The sequence below is a fragment of the Apodemus sylvaticus genome, chromosome 4 (assembly GCF_947179515.1).
Source record: "Apodemus sylvaticus chromosome 4, mApoSyl1.1, whole genome shotgun sequence".
Taxonomy (NCBI): Eukaryota; Metazoa; Chordata; class Mammalia; order Rodentia; family Muridae; genus Apodemus; species Apodemus sylvaticus.
Window position 1 is genome coordinate 87,855,296 of NC_067475.1, and position 20,196 is coordinate 87,875,491.

General features: G+C 41.0%; 1 protein-coding gene across 2 annotated transcripts in view; it reads right to left on the minus strand.

Annotated features, from left to right (window-relative positions):
* Positions 1-437: 437 nt before the first annotated feature.
* Gask1b (golgi associated kinase 1B) overlaps positions 438-20,196 on the minus strand; it is a 59,986-nt gene continuing 40,227 nt past the window's right edge. For both annotated transcript variants that reach the window (XM_052180318.1, XM_052180317.1), the window contains exons 4-5: positions 6,885-7,111; positions 438-2,357 (exon numbers count right to left, since the gene is read on the minus strand). In XM_052180318.1, the coding sequence (XP_052036278.1) occupies positions 2,150-2,357; positions 6,885-7,111 (435 nt within the window). In that variant the 3' untranslated portion in view covers positions 438-2,149. The remainder of the gene's footprint in view (positions 2,358-6,884; positions 7,112-20,196) is intronic.

The following is a 20,196-nucleotide window of genomic DNA, read 5'->3' on the forward strand; positions in this document are numbered from 1 at the left end:
TCCCAAGGATAATTAAGATGATTTGTGAGACAAAACTCAGAGAGCAGCCAGTGTGGGGACTCACCAGGGCCTACAGCCACTCTCAGGTCATGGTAGAGGGAACTGCAGAGAACATGACAAAGTTCAACACGCCAAGGGAAAGGAAACATGTAGGATGGGAAATACCATGCTTGGTTATGAGCCTTGAAAAGCAAAGACAAGAGGGTCAGTGGGTGCCGCTTCCCTTGGTCTATCTTCTCTTATACTTAACATTTTGACTTACTTTTTTGACAAGTTACTGCGTTTGCATCAATTATAATCCGCACAAGTGTTTTTTCTACGATGTAACCTATATTGCAAAGTTTTTAAAAGTTCACATCGATATCAAATTATTCTTCATCAGAATATGGAGAATGCTGTGTACGTTAGGAACAAAACTGAAGAACAGAGACGAGAAGTATGATAAAAAATGTGTAACTTTTTATTTTCTAAGTTTCCAAAAGAAGAAAAAAGTCAATAAATCAGCTTTTATGAAAGGAGGGGCACATTTCAGATAGGATATCCCTATGAAGACCAGACTGGCTTTAGACTTGCAATCCTTCCACAGCTTCCTGGGTGCTGGGATTTTAGGTCTGTATCATTACACCAGGCTAATCAATAACCTTTCAAACAAGGGGTAGTAGAGCTGAAAGCAAGAGAGACATGATTTGCTCTAGATTCAAAGGTTCCAGATAAGAAGTATAAGTGATGACCTGGCAAATTCACCTAGGACAGAAAGACTCAGCCTGAGTCTTGTGTGCCTTAGTTCTTCCAAGCTGATGAAAGATTTGGTCAAGGGATTTGGGGGAGAATTAGTTGAGACTTAATTTTGCCTAATCCTGCCATATGCTCTCTATCCATGTGTTCTTTGTGAGAAGATCTGGACATGTGTGTTGGATTTCATTAAGACTTCTCATATAGAACTGATCTACATAATATATTTAATATCTGAACTTATCATCAATACCTAGATAATATCAGTTGAATCAGATGAAACCTAATTACACCAAGGAAGTCCTCTATGATTTTAAAAAAAAAAAAAACTTCAGAAATTACAGCATATCCTTTGTAAAATGACAAATTGTTAAGTATTCATTAAAAGTGGACTGGGGTTATAGGCTTAGTCATTCAGTGTCTATCTAGCATGACTGAAGGCCCAAGTTTGATCCTGAGCATGATGGGGCATGGTGTCATATACCTGTCTGTAATCCCAACACTTGGGAGACAGAACATCAGAAGACCAAGGTCATCCTCTGATGCATAAGGAGTTCAAAAACAGCCTGGATTGCATGAAACCTTAATTTTTTTAAACCAAACAACCAATAAGAACATTAAGATTAGACTCCACAAGTAAATTTTCAAACAGGTAACAACACGCCTCATCACTTTTTAGTTTTCTAACCACAGGCATAAATGAGATCAAAATTGAGACAGCAAATTGAACTAATGCATCGATTGTTACGTATGGATATTTCTATGTTGTCAATAAATTTCTTAAAAAGGGAAGGATAAGAGATTTTTGTTGTTCAGAAGTAGCTGATTATCTTAGACTCTAGAAAATAGACTGGTCATTTGTAATGAATCTGCTACCATGTCTACTTAGAAGGTGTTTCAAGACTGCTGCACTTGAAGATTACACACCTCAGGTTCCTGATATAGAACTGCCTCCGGACAGGGTTGAGAAAGCTGTATAACCATCAGCAATGAGACAATGCCAATCATCTCACTGCTAGAAGCTGATCAGATCAGTCAAGTGGCATGGAAAGGCTTATTAGAAAAGCCAGTGTCTCTGGTTTATACTGTTCCATCAAATGACATGAAAATGGTTTAAACAGCAGTAGGAATAATAATCATCTGGGTCATTGCCCAATGACAATGCTGAGACACACATACCAGAGTCTTAGGAAAAAATACCAGGCATTTTACAAGCAATATGTTCTTCTGAAACTTCTAGAATCTGTATACCTTTCAACTCTACAAACTTTTTAAACTCAGTTCACGATATAAACTGTGTCAGTTTCATGTATTCAACTATGCTGCCTCATTCCTAGAAACACTTGAGGTTGATATCTTTTATTTAAGAAAAACCATATATGACACACGTATAGTCCTCGAGGCAGAAATCCATTTGTCATTCATTCATAGGTAATACTCTGGCCCCGTGAGCATTGATGTAGGTGACAAGGATTCTGGCTCTCCTCTCGATCACGTCGATAAGCTTCTCAATGCCCTGCCGGCCTCCTTGACTTTCCCAATAAACCTGATCAAGGAACAGAGACTGAAGGAGCTTCTGTCTTAAGTGTTGGCTCTTCAAAACAGAAACTGCAGATTCAGGAAACCTGAAATGGTAACACAATATTTCATTCTTAGCAATTGCTCAGAAATATTATTTCTTCCCCCAGTTGCTCTGCCTTCCTTAACCTCATAAATCACACTATCAAATAAGACCTAGAAAACCAAAATGGTTTTGTCACTGACAAGCAGACACTTCTCCTAAAAATAAAATACGAGAAAAAATGTATTTCAAATGAACCAAATTATCTAATCCATTCAGAACTGACATCCTAATTTCTTCTTTAAAGGTCGTTAAAGACTGGCATAGAATTAAGATCTCATTAGGTCTAAAGATGTATTTCCTGTCGTCTTAAGTCCCATGTCGTCTACAGAAAGCCTTTTGTCTACACTCGGCAGTTACAAGGTGGAATTTGATGAAAGAAAATGGTGAGAAGCAAAACGTGTGTGGTTTCAGTGAAGTATCCTCCCTGAGCAGCAGTTACAGTTTTAAGTGCAATGCCCACAGACTTTTGATAAAACAAAACAGAAATTATTTGAAAGGAAAACTCAATTCAAGGACGAATTCCCTCTGATTTAGATTATACTTTTGGAACTTGAGTGATCACCCTTTGTTTTGCTTTGTGTTTGGTTTTGGTTTGGGGAGAGGGAGTTATTTGGGGATTTTTTTTAGTTTTTAATTATTTCTTTTATGTTTGACATTATAATATAATTTCATCATTCCTCCCTGCCTTTTTCTCCCTCCAAACCATCCCATATACCTCTCCTTGATATCTTTCTGATTCATGGCCTCTCTCTTTATTATTTGTTATTACATAAATATATATTCTTAAATATATATTTGTATATTGAATGTTCTATATATACTGCTACGTATGTGTATGCCTTTGGTACTGATAATTTGGTATTAGATAGCCAATTGGTGTGCTCTTCCTTGGATAAGACTTTCCTGGCTCTCAGCATTCCTTAGTTGCCTATAATGTTTTGTGTAGAACTGAGGCCTCATGGATTCATCTGCATAACAACTCTCACATCTGGGGTTTAGGAAACACTGAAGAGGAGGGTGGGGGGAGGTGTTGTAAGGCCCAGGGGGTCAGGGAGTTTGCACCCACAATGTCTCACCAATGTGGCATGAGTTGAGTAAGGACAACAATAAAGATGCCAAAATGATGGGCACAAAGCCAGTGTTTTCCTATGTGGAGTTTTAAATGATGCTCTAATTTATATCTGAAATGTCTCCCAAATGTCCATGCATTAAAGACTTAGTCCTTGGGATACTATAAGGGGGGTGGGCCTTTTAGAAGGCAAGACATAGTGGAAGATGGTGTCATGGGCACATGCCTTGAAAGAAATGCTAGGACTCTACCCCTTCCTCTTTCTCTCTTTCAACTCCTGACCAGGAGTTGGGGAAAAGGACCTTCCCTATCCTTGGTTATAAAAGTCCCGTTCATAAAGTAAAACAAACCGTTACCCTACCATTGGCATTTACACAGCATTGGTTAAGGAGAAAGAAATGGCTAATAGAAATATGGTGGCATGTAGTACCAACCACAGTGTACACCACTAAAAGATCAAAAAAAGCAGACCCAGGTGGCAGGGGGCTATGTCCCGAAATCTCTAAAGCCATGAGCTACAGTAAATCTTCGCACCTTGTAAGGTGATCACCTCAGACATAATTTATAGTAACAGAAGCTGGCAATTGTTTTTAAACAAATTCAGCAAAACTAAACTTTTACAGCAAGGATATTATTCAATGACATCTCACTGAACATCTTGGGGTCACTTAAGAAGAATTTGGCTGGATTATTGAAAGAGTTCCCTGAACTTGCTTTTTTTTCATGTAGGAAGACTAGAGCCAGGGTCTAGCTTATATAGTGTCATAAGATCTTAAAAATTTTCTAGTCTAAGTCATAAGTTATGTTCTGCAATACCTCCAGCTTGACCTCCTCTTGCTCACAGAACTATTGTACCATATAATCACTGGGATTCAAGAGTAACTTTCAAATAAATTTACTTGCACCTTTAAAATTACAAGGCAAAAACATACTTATTTAAAGACCCACTTGGGGACAAGACACAGGATGCACAGACACTAGGGATCCAGGGTCAAGAATTCTGGTGTTGCTAGAGACCAAAGATCACTGAGCTGGACAGAGTAAATCTCTTGAGTGTGGGATTAAATAATCCGTACTGTGTGCTCTGAGTCCCTTAAATACATGTACTGCGCAGTCTTGTGGGCTATGTCTTAACGTTGTATTGTATAATGTATTAATATCCATAATTATTATTTCTATAGCCCTTCAACCAAGTTAGTTTAGGCAGAATATATGAGATGAGAGTTTCAAAACTTCCAGGCTCTTCATGGACTAGAAGTCCTGTTCATAAAAGAAAACAAGCCATTATTCTGCTATGGGTTCTTACATTGCATTGGTTAAGAGAATATTCAGTATGTGACTCTGAGCCTAACAAAAACTTCACTTTTGCTTATTAACATGTGAATTATATATTCAAAGAACATTTAACCTTAAACCCATTATACCCCATAATGCAGTTAAGGGTTAATCTTCTTTGAAAGAATAAATAAAAGTATTCATATTTATGTGAATGTTTAAGATAGATAGATGTATATGCCCTCAGCACTCTCAGTTCTGCAAAGAAATTTAAGTCCCTGTAATATCAATTTAGTAAGTGATGTCTTAGGAATGTCAATTTCCCTATGCATAAATTTTCCTTGGCTTAGGCATTTAAAAGAGAGAACCTGCCATGCATTCTGCCTTTAATTCTCAGAGCTGTAAAGAACATGGCGAAGGGTGGTGGTGGGGGGACCCTCTTGGCACCCTCAAAACCCACAGCAAAGTGTTGAGAGTTTATAAAATCCACTTTATCTACATACAACGTTGAGAGAAGATTGAAATGTGGATATGGAACACGCTGAGCCACTTGTCTGGAGGAGCTCTAGCAGTAGAGCACCAACGCAACTGGCACAAAGAAAAAACAGTAGGTGTAGGCTTGGAGGGCCTGAGTTCCACCATTAGCTTCAGACGTGTTGCGCTTATTTCCTGATGTTCGGCTCTTGGGGCGCACACAGGGCTATAGCTATCTTGTGGGCTCTTAAGCTTCTGATGGAGCCTAATTCTTCAGGGAGTAATTCCCGACTAACATGGCTTATGTATGAAGGTGGCTCCACTTGCTGGGAAATTTACTCACGGCTTCCATAACTGAGGTGGAACCGATCAGACTTTGTAGCCAGCTCCTGCTACACTTTTTTTTTTCAACATACTATTTTTATGGATTCTTTGGGAATTTTATGTCATGCACCGGGATCACACTCACTTCCCAGTCCTTCCGGCTCTGCCCTCCCACTCTTGTGAACTTCCCCACCTCCTCAAAAAAAGAAACAAGCAACAGAAAAAAGAAGCCCAATTTGTGTTGTCCATATACTCACTGGAGCATGGTCAAACTTCCCATGGCCAGTCTGCTAAAGAAACCTGAGTCCTTCTCCCCACTGTCCCTCCTTCCCCCCCACCCTTCCTCCCGGCCCCCCACCAGCAGCCCTCCATATGAGTCTCTATTACCCACAAATGCATGAGTGTGCCACGAGACCCACTGCGTTCTTACTTCTCCAGAACAGCGCTGTCTCCTCTAGCTTCGTGCTGCTTCCCTCTATACTCTGTACCCATTCCAGTTCCTACCAAATGTCTCCCGAAGGATTTGGATCATCTCCGAGTTTGGAGCCAATCTCGAGTACAACAGCTCTTCTTTGTCTAGCCTCCTGCAGCCCCTCCTTTGTAGTTTTCAAGACCCAGCCCTACCATCTGTCTGCCAAAAAGACTTCTGAGTACTCAAAAGCCCTCCTACCCAGTTTAAATGGCCAGCCATCCTCTGGTGCCCTACCTTTCAGAGAGCTCTTTTCCCACTATAATCCTAACAGTCACTTGGGTGAATCATGAATCCGACATCCTGCCATGCTTATTAGTTCCATTGACATGCCAAATAGTTTATTACAGATTTAGACATCTCTATTGTTCCTGCCGTGTCCAGTCCTGCACTCTCACAATGCAGCCTCTGCCACCTGACTATCCTACAGCTGATAGTCCTGCATATGTCCAACCTCACCCACGTGGGTTTTCACAATGACAGTTGCACGTGGCAGTGAAGGCAGACTGTGGCAGGAGCTGAGGAGGTGTTGTGGACCGCTCATAGATGTACTGGCTGCTCTTGGAATGCTATTTTTCTCCTTGGGATCTCTATTCCCACACTTAAGAGTTTCATTGGAAATTTAATATATCTAACATAAGGTGTGAATCTTCACAAAACTTTGCTCATTGTTAACAAACATATGGTGTTCCAAGATGTCACTCAATTAGAAAATGTACTCTTCGTTTTTTTTTGGGGGGGGGGGGTAACAGCTCCTTCCTGTAATCTGAGCCCTCTGAAAGCTGAAGCAGGAGGATAACTGTAAGGTTGAGGTCAGCTTGAATGACAGTGAGTTCCAGGAAAGCCTGAGCTACACAGAGAATTCCAGAACAATCTAGAGAGTGAGATAAGACTTCCACAATAAGCACAAAACTTACTCTCTGATGCCTTCTAACAATTTGAAGTTTAAGTTGTCCTCACTTCTGTCAAAGAAGCCCTTGTTGTTTATGAAGACCAAATGCCTTGGGTCATTCTTTCTCTGGATAATGTGTGCTAAAGTCACAGAATTTTGGTCCTCACAGTTTGGCCTCAGTCCATTCTGCATACAGGCATCTTCCTTGCGAGGTCTGAATCCGCAGCAATTTGTATCCAAGCGATTATAAATCTGAAAATGGAAATGAAAACAAAATCTAAGATGCTGAGCAAAAGCTTGGGAAAATCAGAACATTTCCAAAGAATGGAAGCTCTCTGAACAGCTGACCTGCCAGACTCCAAGCAGGCCAGGCTGCTTTAATTAAAAGCAGCTGTTAGAACAAGTCCATCGTTCAAAGCCCTCTGAGTCACATACAGTCCTAAGCATTTCCAGCTTCTGCTAACAGCAGATCGGCCAATTCAGGCGACCCCACCCTTGATATCCACAGTTCCCACAGAATGGAATCACATGCAAACATGTGGCCAGCAGAATCTCTAACTCTTCAGGAAGGGGAAAACAGCATAATATTTCTACAGACCCAGGGGTTAGTCCTTGTTTGCTTCCTGGGATTGAGTTCTACAGATTCTTATGACTTTGTTGGCTATAAAGTAGTCTATTGTGCTGGACTGCAATCTAACCTGAAGTAAGACTGAACTCTACAGAAGGTATGAGATCCAATAATGAAACATCAGCTAGATTCTGAACAAGTAACAAAGCTATAGAGACTTTGGGGGTTTGTTATAGTGTGAAGAGCTGAAAAAGAAAAAAAGAGTTGACTAGAGCATTGCTTAATGTCACTTCTTTTGACCAAGGAAAAAGTAATATTCAATAATCAGAGCGAAGTAAACTTGAGCTGTGGAATTGGTCACTTCAAAAGTCAAACCTCCAGTCTTATACCTGTTATCTAGGCAACCTTGTATAGATTCTTCATGGCACTGGCTGTTTAATCACTTGTATGCTATGACTTATTTATGTTGTACAGTTCGTAGAAAGATTAATGAAACACTGTACACTGCCCTGACAGGCAGGGGTGTCCAAGCTTATGACATTGTTATTTACAAACATGTTGGACCACACTTACAGCTATCCTAAGATGGATGTGGCCCTGTGTCACAGGTTAGACACACTTAATAGCGCATACTTTAGATCTGAATGCTTCCCCCAAAGGCCCATACAGCAAGATTTAGTCCCCAGGATAACACTGTTGAAGTGTGGGGGGCTGTAAAAGGCAGTCTGTGGCCTGGTTGAGCAAGGCTTACTCTGGAGACCCAGAAGAATATTCTACAAGGGACAGAACCTTGAGCCATGCTCCCAGACACTTAGGCTCCTGACATGAGGCCCTCGACTCCATAATTCTGTGGCCATCAGTCATGTAGGGCCACATCCCAAGCCCCTAGTATTCTGACTGGACTCCATCCCCACAGTCACCTAACAACAGCCAGTTATGCCCCTTCCCACTGTTACCTGGCAACAGCCCACACCCAGCCCACTATAAAAGGAGGTGCTTGCCCCCCTCCTGTCTCTCTTGCTCCCCTCCCTCTTACTCCCTTACTTTCTAGTCTCTTGTTCCCTTGCTATCCTTCTTTTCCCATTCCCTTCCGCCTCTCTCCACGTGGCCATGGCCGGCTTCTACCTCTACTTTCTCCCTCTCTTTTTCTCTACAATAAATTCTAAATCCAATGGACTGCCTCTTCTCTTTTGGACGCAATGTAGTAAGTTTCCCTCCAATGAGCCAAGCCTAACCTCCCATGGGAAACCTCATTCCCTGCAAACAGCTTCAGCCATGGTCACCCACTGATCCAGCAGCAGTCCATGACCAGACCAAGAACACTCTCGCCAGCCAGCGAGAACCAGCCAGCGCTTCCCCCACCCCCGCATCCCACCCTGCCCCTGCCCTTTTACTTTCAGCCAGGGTCCACTGCTGCCCTGGGGCCCCCACCCATTCTCAGCTCTTCCCCGAAACCAAGACTGTGCTTTCCCCACCCCTGGGGTGGGATCCAGCAGCCTCTGACACGGAGGTTCCGTGATATCACACAGCAGTCTCCCATGTCCGCTAGCCCAGTGCCCCCGAGCTCTGACGCCGCCCCCCGCCCCAGCTTATATCCCCAAAGAAATGGTAGAAACCTTGAAAGATGGGACTTAGTAAGAGGTCTTAAGTCATCCAGTTAGGCCACAGAAAAAGGATTTGAACCTTCATTACTCTTCTCTGATTCTCAGCTTCCCCTTCCCACTTCCTTCCCATAAGTTCAAAAGCTATGACATCATCCAGCTAGGGACTAAAGTCTGCAAAACTGTGAGCCAAGCTTAAACTGGCTGCAGGCCAGTGTTCATGGTTACCATCATATGTTCATGTTCAACTAAGTGTAGAAATGAACTGTTTAATTTTGACTATACTAGAATAAACATTTAGAATTTAAATTTTAAGGACAAATTCATTTTTTATTTCTTTTTTGTTGTTTATTTTATTTTGATTTGTTGTTGTTGTTGCTGCTGCTGCTGCTGCTGCTACTTGAGACAGTGTCTCTCTGTGTAGCCCTGGCTATCCTGAAACTTGCTCTCTAGACAAGCTGGCCTTGAATTCAGAGATCCACCTACTTCTGCTACTCTTAAAGATCCCAATACCTACCTCCCAGCAGTGCAGCAAGGGGAAAAGGCTTTTAACACAGGAGACAGAACATAGGGGAGAATTATGATCCAAACTATAATAAAAACCATAAATGTTGATCATAAGCTCTCATGAATTTGAGCCCCTGTCAGCATCTCTGTAAAAATTATATTTTATAGTTGATATTTTTAAACCTCATGAAAGCATGAGCAAATAGAAATTGGAAAGAATGAGAGAGGACATCTTTTTTATTGCCGTCCTCTCATATGACTGTTTCCTACAGTGTGTTCTAAAATGTTCTATTTAATCTAAATTTGAGTCATGAGATATTCTGATGATTTCACCAGTTCTCTGACAGCCTGCTGTGCTGAGTGAGTCTGACCAACATCACCACTGATGATAGGTATGTGTGACCAGTTCCATCTGGGCATTGATGCCACCGATACTATTCAGATCCAAACATGTACTTCATGAGCCCATTGCCATGTGCAAGTGTGTGCCTATGTGTACCTAGGGAAGTACAGTCAGACTGCAGGACCTCAGATAACGTGTTTTATTCAGTTCCCTTGCTCTCTGGCTAGAGTGATGCACGTCTTTATATTTTTGTCCTTGTATAGTAATGGCATATGTAGCTATTAAATCATAGTTTCCAAATCTTCTCAGAATTTGTCATAGTTTTCTCTGAGTTTTCTCTCACACATTCAATATACCAAAGATATTGGTATAACCCTTATCCCTTAAAGTCCCTGAAAGTCAGCACTATTTGCCTGGCAGTTGTCTTAGGTATATGCCAAATACAGTTCTGTGTACTTTAAAACAACTCACTAATTTTTAAAGCCTAATAAAGCACATCCCACATAGCTGTGAAGCCCAGATAATGCTTTACTGTGCTTGCTTAGTGTACACATTAAGGCAAACACTCTGTGTCTGTTCTTAAGTGGCTGTCCTACAAAAAGCATATTGTATATTAAGTGTTTTCAGGTAAGCAATGATGACATCAATCACCACACTGTTTGTTTGAGTTCTCATTATTTTATTACTTTAACATTTTTGGTGAATGCATGTGGTATGTATGTGTGTGCATGACACCCTCCACACATAGAGGTTAAAGGACAACTTTCAGATGTGGACACTATCCTTCTACCATATGAGTACTAGAGACAAAACTCATATCGTCAACCTTGGCAGAAGGCACCTTTACCAGCCTGGACCAGGCATGTCACTGACCTGACTGAATTCATACTTTCTTATTCTATAATACAAGAAAAACCTTTTTTTTTTTTAAAAAAGCAACCCACTGCTGAAGAGGACTGCCAACCATCATTTTCCAGAAAAGCACTCTTTCCTTTTTTAGAAAAATATATCTTTTCAATGTTTCCCTAACTAAAATTACACTCAGAAAAATCCAGGTGTTCCTGCCAATTTTTTTAAGAGATGGGATAGATATTTTTAGATATATTTCCTTCTAAAGCTTTTTCCCTTAATTCCATTTCCCTTTGGTAGTAATCGTTTTGTCTGCAGGGAAAAAAAAATGTATCTTCTGAGTAACTTATGTTCTCTTATTGCATCTAAAGCAAGGAAGTCTCTGCCTTGTTGCATGGCTCTGAAGAGCAATTAGATGTCTGCAGAAAACTAGCTTCTTTTTACACACACACACATACACACACACACACACACACACAGAACACACCCTATCCAGGTCTGTGTTCAAAACTAGGTACATCAAGGACTTGAGTTAGTTTATTCATATCAACATTGTCTTCAAAGTAACATGATTAAACAACTAATTGCAGACATTGTCCCAACAAAGCAACAGAAATTAAATAAAGAAACTGAGCTATGAGGAAGAGGCGGGTGACTCCTCTGGGCTCCCCTCTTCTCACAAAGAGTAAAACTCAGGATTCTAGCCCAGAAGTATAAGCTGTCTTCACAGCTCATCCACCATGATCTTATCTTTCAAGTACTGTCTCCCATCCAAGGCAAAAGAAGCATTTGCCCACATTTGCATTAAACATTAAATGATTCCGAATGCAATCAGTTTTGATTACAAGAGTTTCAGCAGAAGTACAAAGAACTTCAGGCCAGAGTAGCAAGGAAAAATACACGAAGGAAAGGTCATAAGACTTGAGTTTAAAGAGCCAGGCAGCATGAGCTGGGGAAGAAACACTTCATTACATTCAAGGAGCAAATGTGCTTTACAAAATCGCTATGGGTATTTCTAATGGTGCTCACAGGCACCGTTTGCATTGGTGTTGTGGACTGGTATGAAGTAGTGTGAAGTGGCCTGGGTTCTTGGTGGACTGGTATGAAGTGACCTGGGTCTTTGGGAGACACTGAACAGGACAGATAGAGTACACTGCTGGACACAGAGGGAACATGAAGCCAATAAAAGTTAGAGTGCCATGCCCACGTGAAAAATCTGAAACTAGATCGATCTGATACCGTCGCCATTTTCTCACCCTGAACTGGAAGGACAGTGAGCAGGAAAAAATCATTAAAAGAATGAGAACTGAAACAAAGCATGCTGGGAAGCTGAATGGAGAGAGTAATGGGGATGTTGTCACCAACACAGACAGTGAACTCCCGTCATGCACATGCTATGAAGTAAACCAGCTAAATTAGATAAACTGCATACTGGTATCCACCTAATTTTTTCTTCATACTTAACTGGTCTGCATGAACATAGGTGTGCTTGTATGCATTTATTGTTTAATATGTCAAGATCTTAATAGTCTTTGTGGAGGGGTATATATATTTGTTAATTTGTGTATGCACACATGCATGTAGGCATAATTGTTCATATGTGTAGGTTAATGTAGAAGCTAGAGACTGGCTTCAAATGTCTTTTCCTGTCACTCTCCCTGTTAGTGTTTGACAAAAAAAATCTATCATTTTTGAACCTGAAGCTCATAGAGTAATCTAGTCTGTCTGGCTGATGCTCCTTCGGTCTCAGATTGGTCAAGGCTGGCTGGCTGACAAGCCCCTGTCTCTGAGCCACCCTTCCCTTTCTGGGGTTACAAATGTACACCCCCTGCCATGTTTTTATATGGGCACTAAAAATGCAAATCCAAGCTTTCACAGAAATTGCATAGTGAACACTGTAGCAACTAAGTTACCTCCCCAGCTCCCCTTTAATATTCTTACTGACTTTAATCAAACTATTTAGTTTTAGTTTAAACTTTTTTATTATGTGTGTTCTTTATTAACACTTCAAATGTTGTTCCCTTTCCTGGTTCTCCCCTCCCGTAAGCCATCTCCCCTTCCCCAATCAACCTACCCCTGCTTCCCTGTCCTGGTATTCCTCTATACTATGGTATCAAATCTTTCCAGAACCAAGGGCCTCTCCCACATTTGGTGTCCAACAAGATCATCCTCTGCTGCTGATGTGTCTGGGGCCATGGTTCAACTTTTTGATGCAGAGTCTGTCTATACAACCCTGGCTGCCCTAGAACTTGCAGAATAGAAAACAGACCCACTTCTGTCTCCCAAATGTTAAGATTAAAGGTGTGCGCCACCACGCTTTGCTCAAACATTAAACAACTGCCATCTTTTGAAAAAAAAAAACACATTTAAGGGAGAAGGCTTAAATATTCAAGAAAGTAGTAGGTAAACAGCAGTTCTACACAATGATTTGCCCAAAGGCTGGCACGTTGTAGGCACGCAGTGAAGGACCCTTAATGAATCAGCTCTGCTGAGTGTTGTAACTCAGTTTGGATTTGACTATGTACAGACCTTCAACAAAGCACTGCCTTGGATTGAGAAAAGGCAAGCATAGGAAGGTGCTGAGTAAGCGAAGAGGAGAGGAACTTCTACAAGGACTGTCAGGAGCAAGGCACCAGCTGCCTGCATGTCCCTCCTTTGCTTTTGGCTAGTGTCTTTCTTTAGGTTTAACTGCACCAACTGTGGCTCATGAATTCTGCATCTGGTCAAAAATCTACTGTAACACCTTGCATGATATTAGCATAACAGGCAGGTGAAAAGGAACTCTCAAAAGGAAATTCTTTCTTTTCTTTGGCTGCCAGTTTCCTGGCAGAGTTCCTCTGACTTTCAATTATTTAATTGAACATCTCACTTGCTTGTGAAAAATACAGGTCTTACTTTCAACAATTATCTTAATTATTTCAAAAGGCAAAGAGACACAGAACCAAATTTACCCACAGCACTCCAGGCTTGGGAAGACACAAAACATTTGGGCTTATTTAGTTGTCAGAGAAACTCACATGGGAAAATGTTCTCTGGGGTTTTGTCCCATATAAACTCGTGCGTATTTGCAATGCTACAAATGGAATTGGAGTTGGTTTCCTATTGTCTAATGAGTAACGAAACACTACATCATGGGAAGAGCAATCTTAGACAAACACCACAGCATCCGTGGTGCTTGTTAATGCAGGCACAGCTTCTTCCTTTATGCAAAATTCTGGAGGAGAGAGAGGAGAAAGTGAGAGAGAAGAGAAGAGAAGAGAGAAGAGAAGAGAAGAGAAGAGAAGGGAAGGGAAGGGAAGGGAAGGGAAGGGAAGGGAAGGGAAGGGAAGGGAAGGGAAGGGAGGGGAGGTGAGGGGAGGGGAGGGGAGGGGAAGGGGGAGATGGAGGGGGTGGAAGGGGAGGGGAGGAGGGAGGGGAGGGGAGGAGGGAGGGGAGGAGGGAGGGGAGGGGAGGAGGGAGGGGAGGGGAGGAGGGAAGGGAGGGGAGAGGGAAGGGGAGGGGAGGAGAGGGGAGGGGAGGGGAGGAGAGGGGAGGGGAGGGGAGGAGAGACGAGAGGAGAGGAGAGGAGAGGAGAGGAGAGGAGAGGAGAGGAGAGGAGAGGAGAGGAGAGGAGAGGAGAGGAGAGAAGAGAAGAGAAGAGAAGAGAAGAGAAGAGAAGAGAAGAGAAGAGAAGAGAAGAGAAGAGAAAGAGAAAGAGAAGAGAAAGAGAGGGGAAGGGAGGGGAGGAGAGGGGGAGGGGAGAGGGAGAGACAAAGACAGAGACAGAGAGAGTGTGTGTGCTCTCCCCCGCCCTGCACCTACACCACTTGGGAATTATAACACATCATGAAGCAAGCCATGGATTTCACTTGTGTTCCATGGTGCCATGACAACAAATAAGCATGCACACATGACTAGCGGGGCAGTTGAAGAACGATGCTAGATGTGATGATAGATGTAACAATGGTCTTCTGTGTCTAGCATCTAACAAGGAGCACAGGCTCAAAGTTCCTGCATCTGTGAGCTGCTCTAATCCACCTCCACCCCAGAATTTCACATCTACATCACTACCAGTGTGCACCAACTCAAAGAGGGGTCTCTAGCTTCTTCCATATTACAGATTCACAAGGAAAGACCTGGTGTTATTTCTCTGTTCAGTGTTCAATGCTGTGATGTAGTTAAGATGCAATATTACAAGCTTTGCCGTATCACAGAAAGGCTCCGAATAAAGGCACCAGGCAACCAACAGTCTATTTTTAGGGAAGGAAATTCACTTTCTATAATTTGAACAAGCAAAGCTGTGTAAAAATAAACTCTGCCCGAGACACACCCACCTTCCTGCAATGAGTTTTAAAAAGCACTCAAACTAACAGACAGAAAAAGACGACTATTTTTATATCCTGTGAAGTTCTGATTTGTAGACTGAATTCATATTAAGTAGAGGAATCTAAGACAGGAAGACAGGGCTGGAGAGATGGTTCAGGGGTTAAGAAGACTGCTGCTCCCCCAGAGGATTCAGGTTCAATTCCCAGCACCCCACACAGTGGCTCGCAACAGTATATACTTCCCGTCTCAGGGGATCCAGTGCCCTCTTCTGTCCTCCCTGGGTCCCAGGCACATGGATGGTACACATACATGTAAACAGAACACTCATATACTTAAAATAAGTAAAATTTCTTTAAAATTAAAAAAAAATAAAGTGAGGATGAAACAACCTATTTTTTCCTTAAGAATTTATACAAAGAAATATAAACTGGAAATGAAATATACCTAGTCTAAGAAAAATATCCTTAAAATGTATCCCTCAAATGAAACGAGGCAGCATTTCAGCTTACATAAACTAGGATTACAAAGACCAAAAACTCTTGTTCGTTTACATCTGAAGGAATAATGCCCCTGAAAACTGGTCTTTTGTACAGTGATGTCTGTTCCTATTTAGTATTTACAAAGACTTACTGCCGATTTTATTTTTCTCAATAATGTGAATTTATTAAAAGAAAATTGACAAGAATAAAGACAAGCTAGACAATGATGCTCAGACCATTCTGGTCATGGCTAAAATCGAAGAGACAAATCTGACAGCTGCCTAGACTCATTTGCTTGATGAAACTCAATTAGAACAGTAACTAATTCTGACAAATTGATTATTTGCTAGCCTTTGAAAACATTTTGGTTTCAAGATGTTTTTGGAAACATTTTGAAATGGCATTGCTTTAAAAGTTGTTTTTCCATCCACTAAATATAGGGTCTCCCACTCTAAGATGGATTTATTTCTGTGCTTCTTATACATTAAAGCCTTATATATAACCAATTATTTTTTTCAAAATGTTTCAAGGCTCATTCCATTATAGTTACATTAATTCTGAAGATAATCCAAACCAGTGTGTGAGTTTTTTAGCACCTAGGCATTACATACAAATGAAGGGAACAATTCCAAGAGGATAACTCAGATGCCCACAAAAAGAACTGAGTTGATTTCCTCAGCAGCCTGCCATGGTGTCTAACGCTAGTAAAGACAATGGGCTTACCACCATGGATGTTACAGCTTCGTATGCTAAACATGACTAATTTCATATGTCTTACCAGTGCACTTCCAACTTATAAATAATATTTAATGATTGTTAATGAAAAAATGAATATTGAATCCTCATGTGTCCATGATATGAATAATACTCACCACTGATGTGGGCCTAAAGCCAGACTTCCATGTTTCCCTATCTGTTGTCTTACTAGTGTCTCAACACAACAACTGAGCTTTGAGATGCAACACATGAGATGGCTGAACACAGACTTCTCATCTTGTCACTCAGATATTTTAAAAGTGTGGACTTACAGGCAGACATTTGATAAAGAATCACATCACCAAGGCCATTCTTGAGAGAATCTGGCACTTATTGTGTTTTCCGAGGTTGTGCAGAGGAACACAGAGTGGAGCTATTCCGGGTGGATTGCTGCCTACCTTGACCCATGCTAAGACATTAACAAATTCCCTACCTTGTGTAAATACTAGCACACTGAAAATAGCAAATGGAGAAAAAACAAGTCTCAGTATTATGAAAATACTTTTGACCTCATGGTTCATTGAAAAGCCCACAAAACCTATTGCCCCAGACCAGACTTCATTTGACTTGACCACATCACAGTGATGGTGTTCAAAGTTCCACAGATCTTTTAGTACATGATGTCTGTAAACAGCAGCATTAACATGGCTGGGAAGAGCATGAGAGTAACAGAGTCTTTACCTCCTTTTCATAATGGATCAGCCAGCTCTAAGTTAACACTTAACCCTTCTCTAAGTCTATTTCCTCAGTAACCAATAATGAACTAAGGAAAATTTTAAACAACTAGACAGAAGTATATATGTAATTATATGTATAATACTATATGCATTATAGTGTTTGAGGGAATACTAGGAAGAATGAACAGATGGATATTCATCAGTCCCAATGAGAGTTCAGAGTTTTTAATTTGCTTCATGACAGATTCACCCAGAAGTCCAACTACAAACCTCCAGTGTCCCTGAAACATGCTAATTAAGTGGGTGTCAGAATCGTGCAATTATATTAGAAAGGAAGGCAGAAACTAGTTCATATAACATATTAAACGCCTTTGAATCTCAAATGAACTTTCCAAAACTCATCATCTCTCCCACAGCCCTGAGTATAACTAAACCTGCAAGTGACACATTCTGTGTATTATTAATCCCAGCATTGTCTAATAGTTACATAGCAACTGTGAAAATAAATTTTTAAAGGAACGTAACTAATTAAATATGTTCTTTACTTCTGGCTATCAATAAAATTAGAGTTGACCAGGAAATGCTTCATTAGTTATCACAAAAAAATTATGGTTTTGACTTCTCTCTTTTACTCAATACAAAAGTAAGTACCTAGTTAAGACAATATCCTAGTGTAGAGAAATCAAGGACAGGAGTGTCTGAGAATTAATGCTAGATATGTGCAAAAACATACACAAAGTTCTACTTCTATATAACCCAGTGATCCTATTCCTCAGTACAAGTCCCAAAAAAAGAGAAGAAATCAGTGTGTCCAAGGGACATCTATGTCCCAGGGTCACTGCCATATTCCCTGTGGCAACCAAACCATGAAATTATATCATGCATCTATGCAAATGAATGGACAATACAAACATGAGTCACACATAGAGAATTCCTTATAGACAAGACAAAAACCCTGTTATTTGGGGCAACGTGGACAAAGCTGGAGAACATTTTATTACATGAAATAAGTCAAGCACAGAAAGATAAATCCCATGTGTCTCACCCGTCTGTGGAAGCTCAAAGGGTTGATGTCATGGAAACTGCATGCAGACCAGCATTTTCCAGACACTGGCAAGGGATGGGAGGGATGATAAGAGAGCAGGATTAATGTGCACAGGGTTACAGCTTGGTAGAAAGAATAATGAACTGTTCTGTGGCACAGGCATATAGCTGGAGTTGACAACAATTAATTTCTTATTTCAAAAGAGCTATTAGAGAAGATTTTGGACTTTTCAAAATTAGAGATGAAGGTGATACCAGTTACTTTATTCCACCAACAAAAATTGTAATTTACCTGCCACTGCAATATTTCAGTATGCATATACAATTTTGCTAAATGTTTCATGTTAGAAACAGACATCTTGGTCTTCAAACTCATGATTCTTTGCTTGATGGTTCTTCTATATGCTGGAATTACAGTCTGGGCCATCATGTCTGCCTCTGATCACTTTATTTTCATAATAATTTGTGACTCAAAACCTTTGCCCCATGTTAAGTTTGAAGTCAGCCTCTGAGACCCTGTCTAAAAACTTAAAAAGGGAGAAAAAAAGGAAACCAGCTGGTCTCAAAAAAAAAAGTAGATATTGACTGCTGAGGCCAGCTGTTGGCTCATAAGCCAAGTATGAGTCAATGTAGCAAAAGACTACCCCTCTCCCTCTCCCTCTCCCTCTCCTTCCCCACTTCTCCTCTCTTATTACCAGCATAAAACAATTAAATTGCTTACATGATGTGAAGTGAGAGACTGTGGTTTCTAAACCTCAAGTCTCTAGTAGAAGGTAAAATCATCACAGCTCAGTGCACACATATTTGCTTTCCCATTCTGTTATATTCTTGAAGAGCACTTTAGCCCCAGCAGTGTTTTCCATTTAAGGCCCATAAAAGTAGAAAGCATTTGTCTCTTGAACTAGAGACGCACTGTCTCCTTTCCGCCTTCCCAAGGTCTCCAGAAAACCTAATTCTCAGAGGAAACCATGCCAATCTCTGCCAAGGAAGACCTCCCTCCCAATGAACACAGTTGGAGGTGTGAAATCTAAAAGTGTTGTCCTGCTAAAGGAGATGTATCAATGAATGGTTAAAGAGGAAGCAGATGAGAGGAGCAACCACAAAGACAGCTGGGGTGAAACACTACTGAAAAGCAAGCACAGAAAGACTGTTTTGTCAGTGTCAAGAGGCAAGCCCTCAAACCTCAAATGATAACTGAGGCCAACTAGAAATTATAGAAATCCCGCAATAGAGATGCATTAGCTTTCATCAAAACCTTTCCATGGTTTTCCAGATGTCTGTAATTCCCAATTTTGTTTAAAAAGTAACACAAGAAGTGCTGAAATACACTAACAGGAACAGAATAAGTGATTAAGTATACAGATGTACACACATACACATGCACACACACACACACACACACACACACACACCCTATTCAAATCGAATACCTCAAAAGCAAATCAAAGCTTCCTTATGTTGTTAAAATAGTCACAAGCAATGAATGCATGCTCTTAGTATCTGTCATATCAAGATCTGATTTCATTGTTTATAATAGCTGAGTAGTATTCCATTGTGTAAATGGACCACATTTTCTGTATCCATTCCTCTGTTGAGGGACATCTAGGTTCTTTCCAGCTTCTGGCCATTGTAAATAAGGCTGCTATGAACAGAGTGGAGCATGTGTCCTTATTACATGTTGGAGCATCATCTGGGTATATGCCCAGGAGTGGTATAGCTAGGTTCTTAGGTAGTACTATGTCTAATTTTCTGATGAATCGCCAAACTGAGTTCTAGAGTGATTGTACCAACTTGCAATCCTACCAGCAATGGGGGAGTGTTCCTCTTTGTCCACATACTAATCAGCTATTAAATGAATTTATGAAATTCTTAAGCAAATGGATGGACCTAGAAAATATCATCCTGAGGTAACCCAATCACAAAAGAACACATGAAGCTCAAGTTGAAGGAAGACCAAAGTGTGGTCCTTCTTAGAAGGGGGGAACAAAATATCCAGGAGGAGATAGAGACAAAGTGTGGAGCAGAGACTGAAGGAAAAGCCATCCAGAACCTTCCCCACCTGGAGATCCAACCCATATACAGTTACCAAACCCAAACACTATTGTGGATGCCAACATGTGCTTGCTGACAGGAGCCTGATATAGCTGTGTCCAGTGAGGCCCTGCCAGTGCCTGACAAATACAGAGGAGGATGCTCTCAGACAACCAT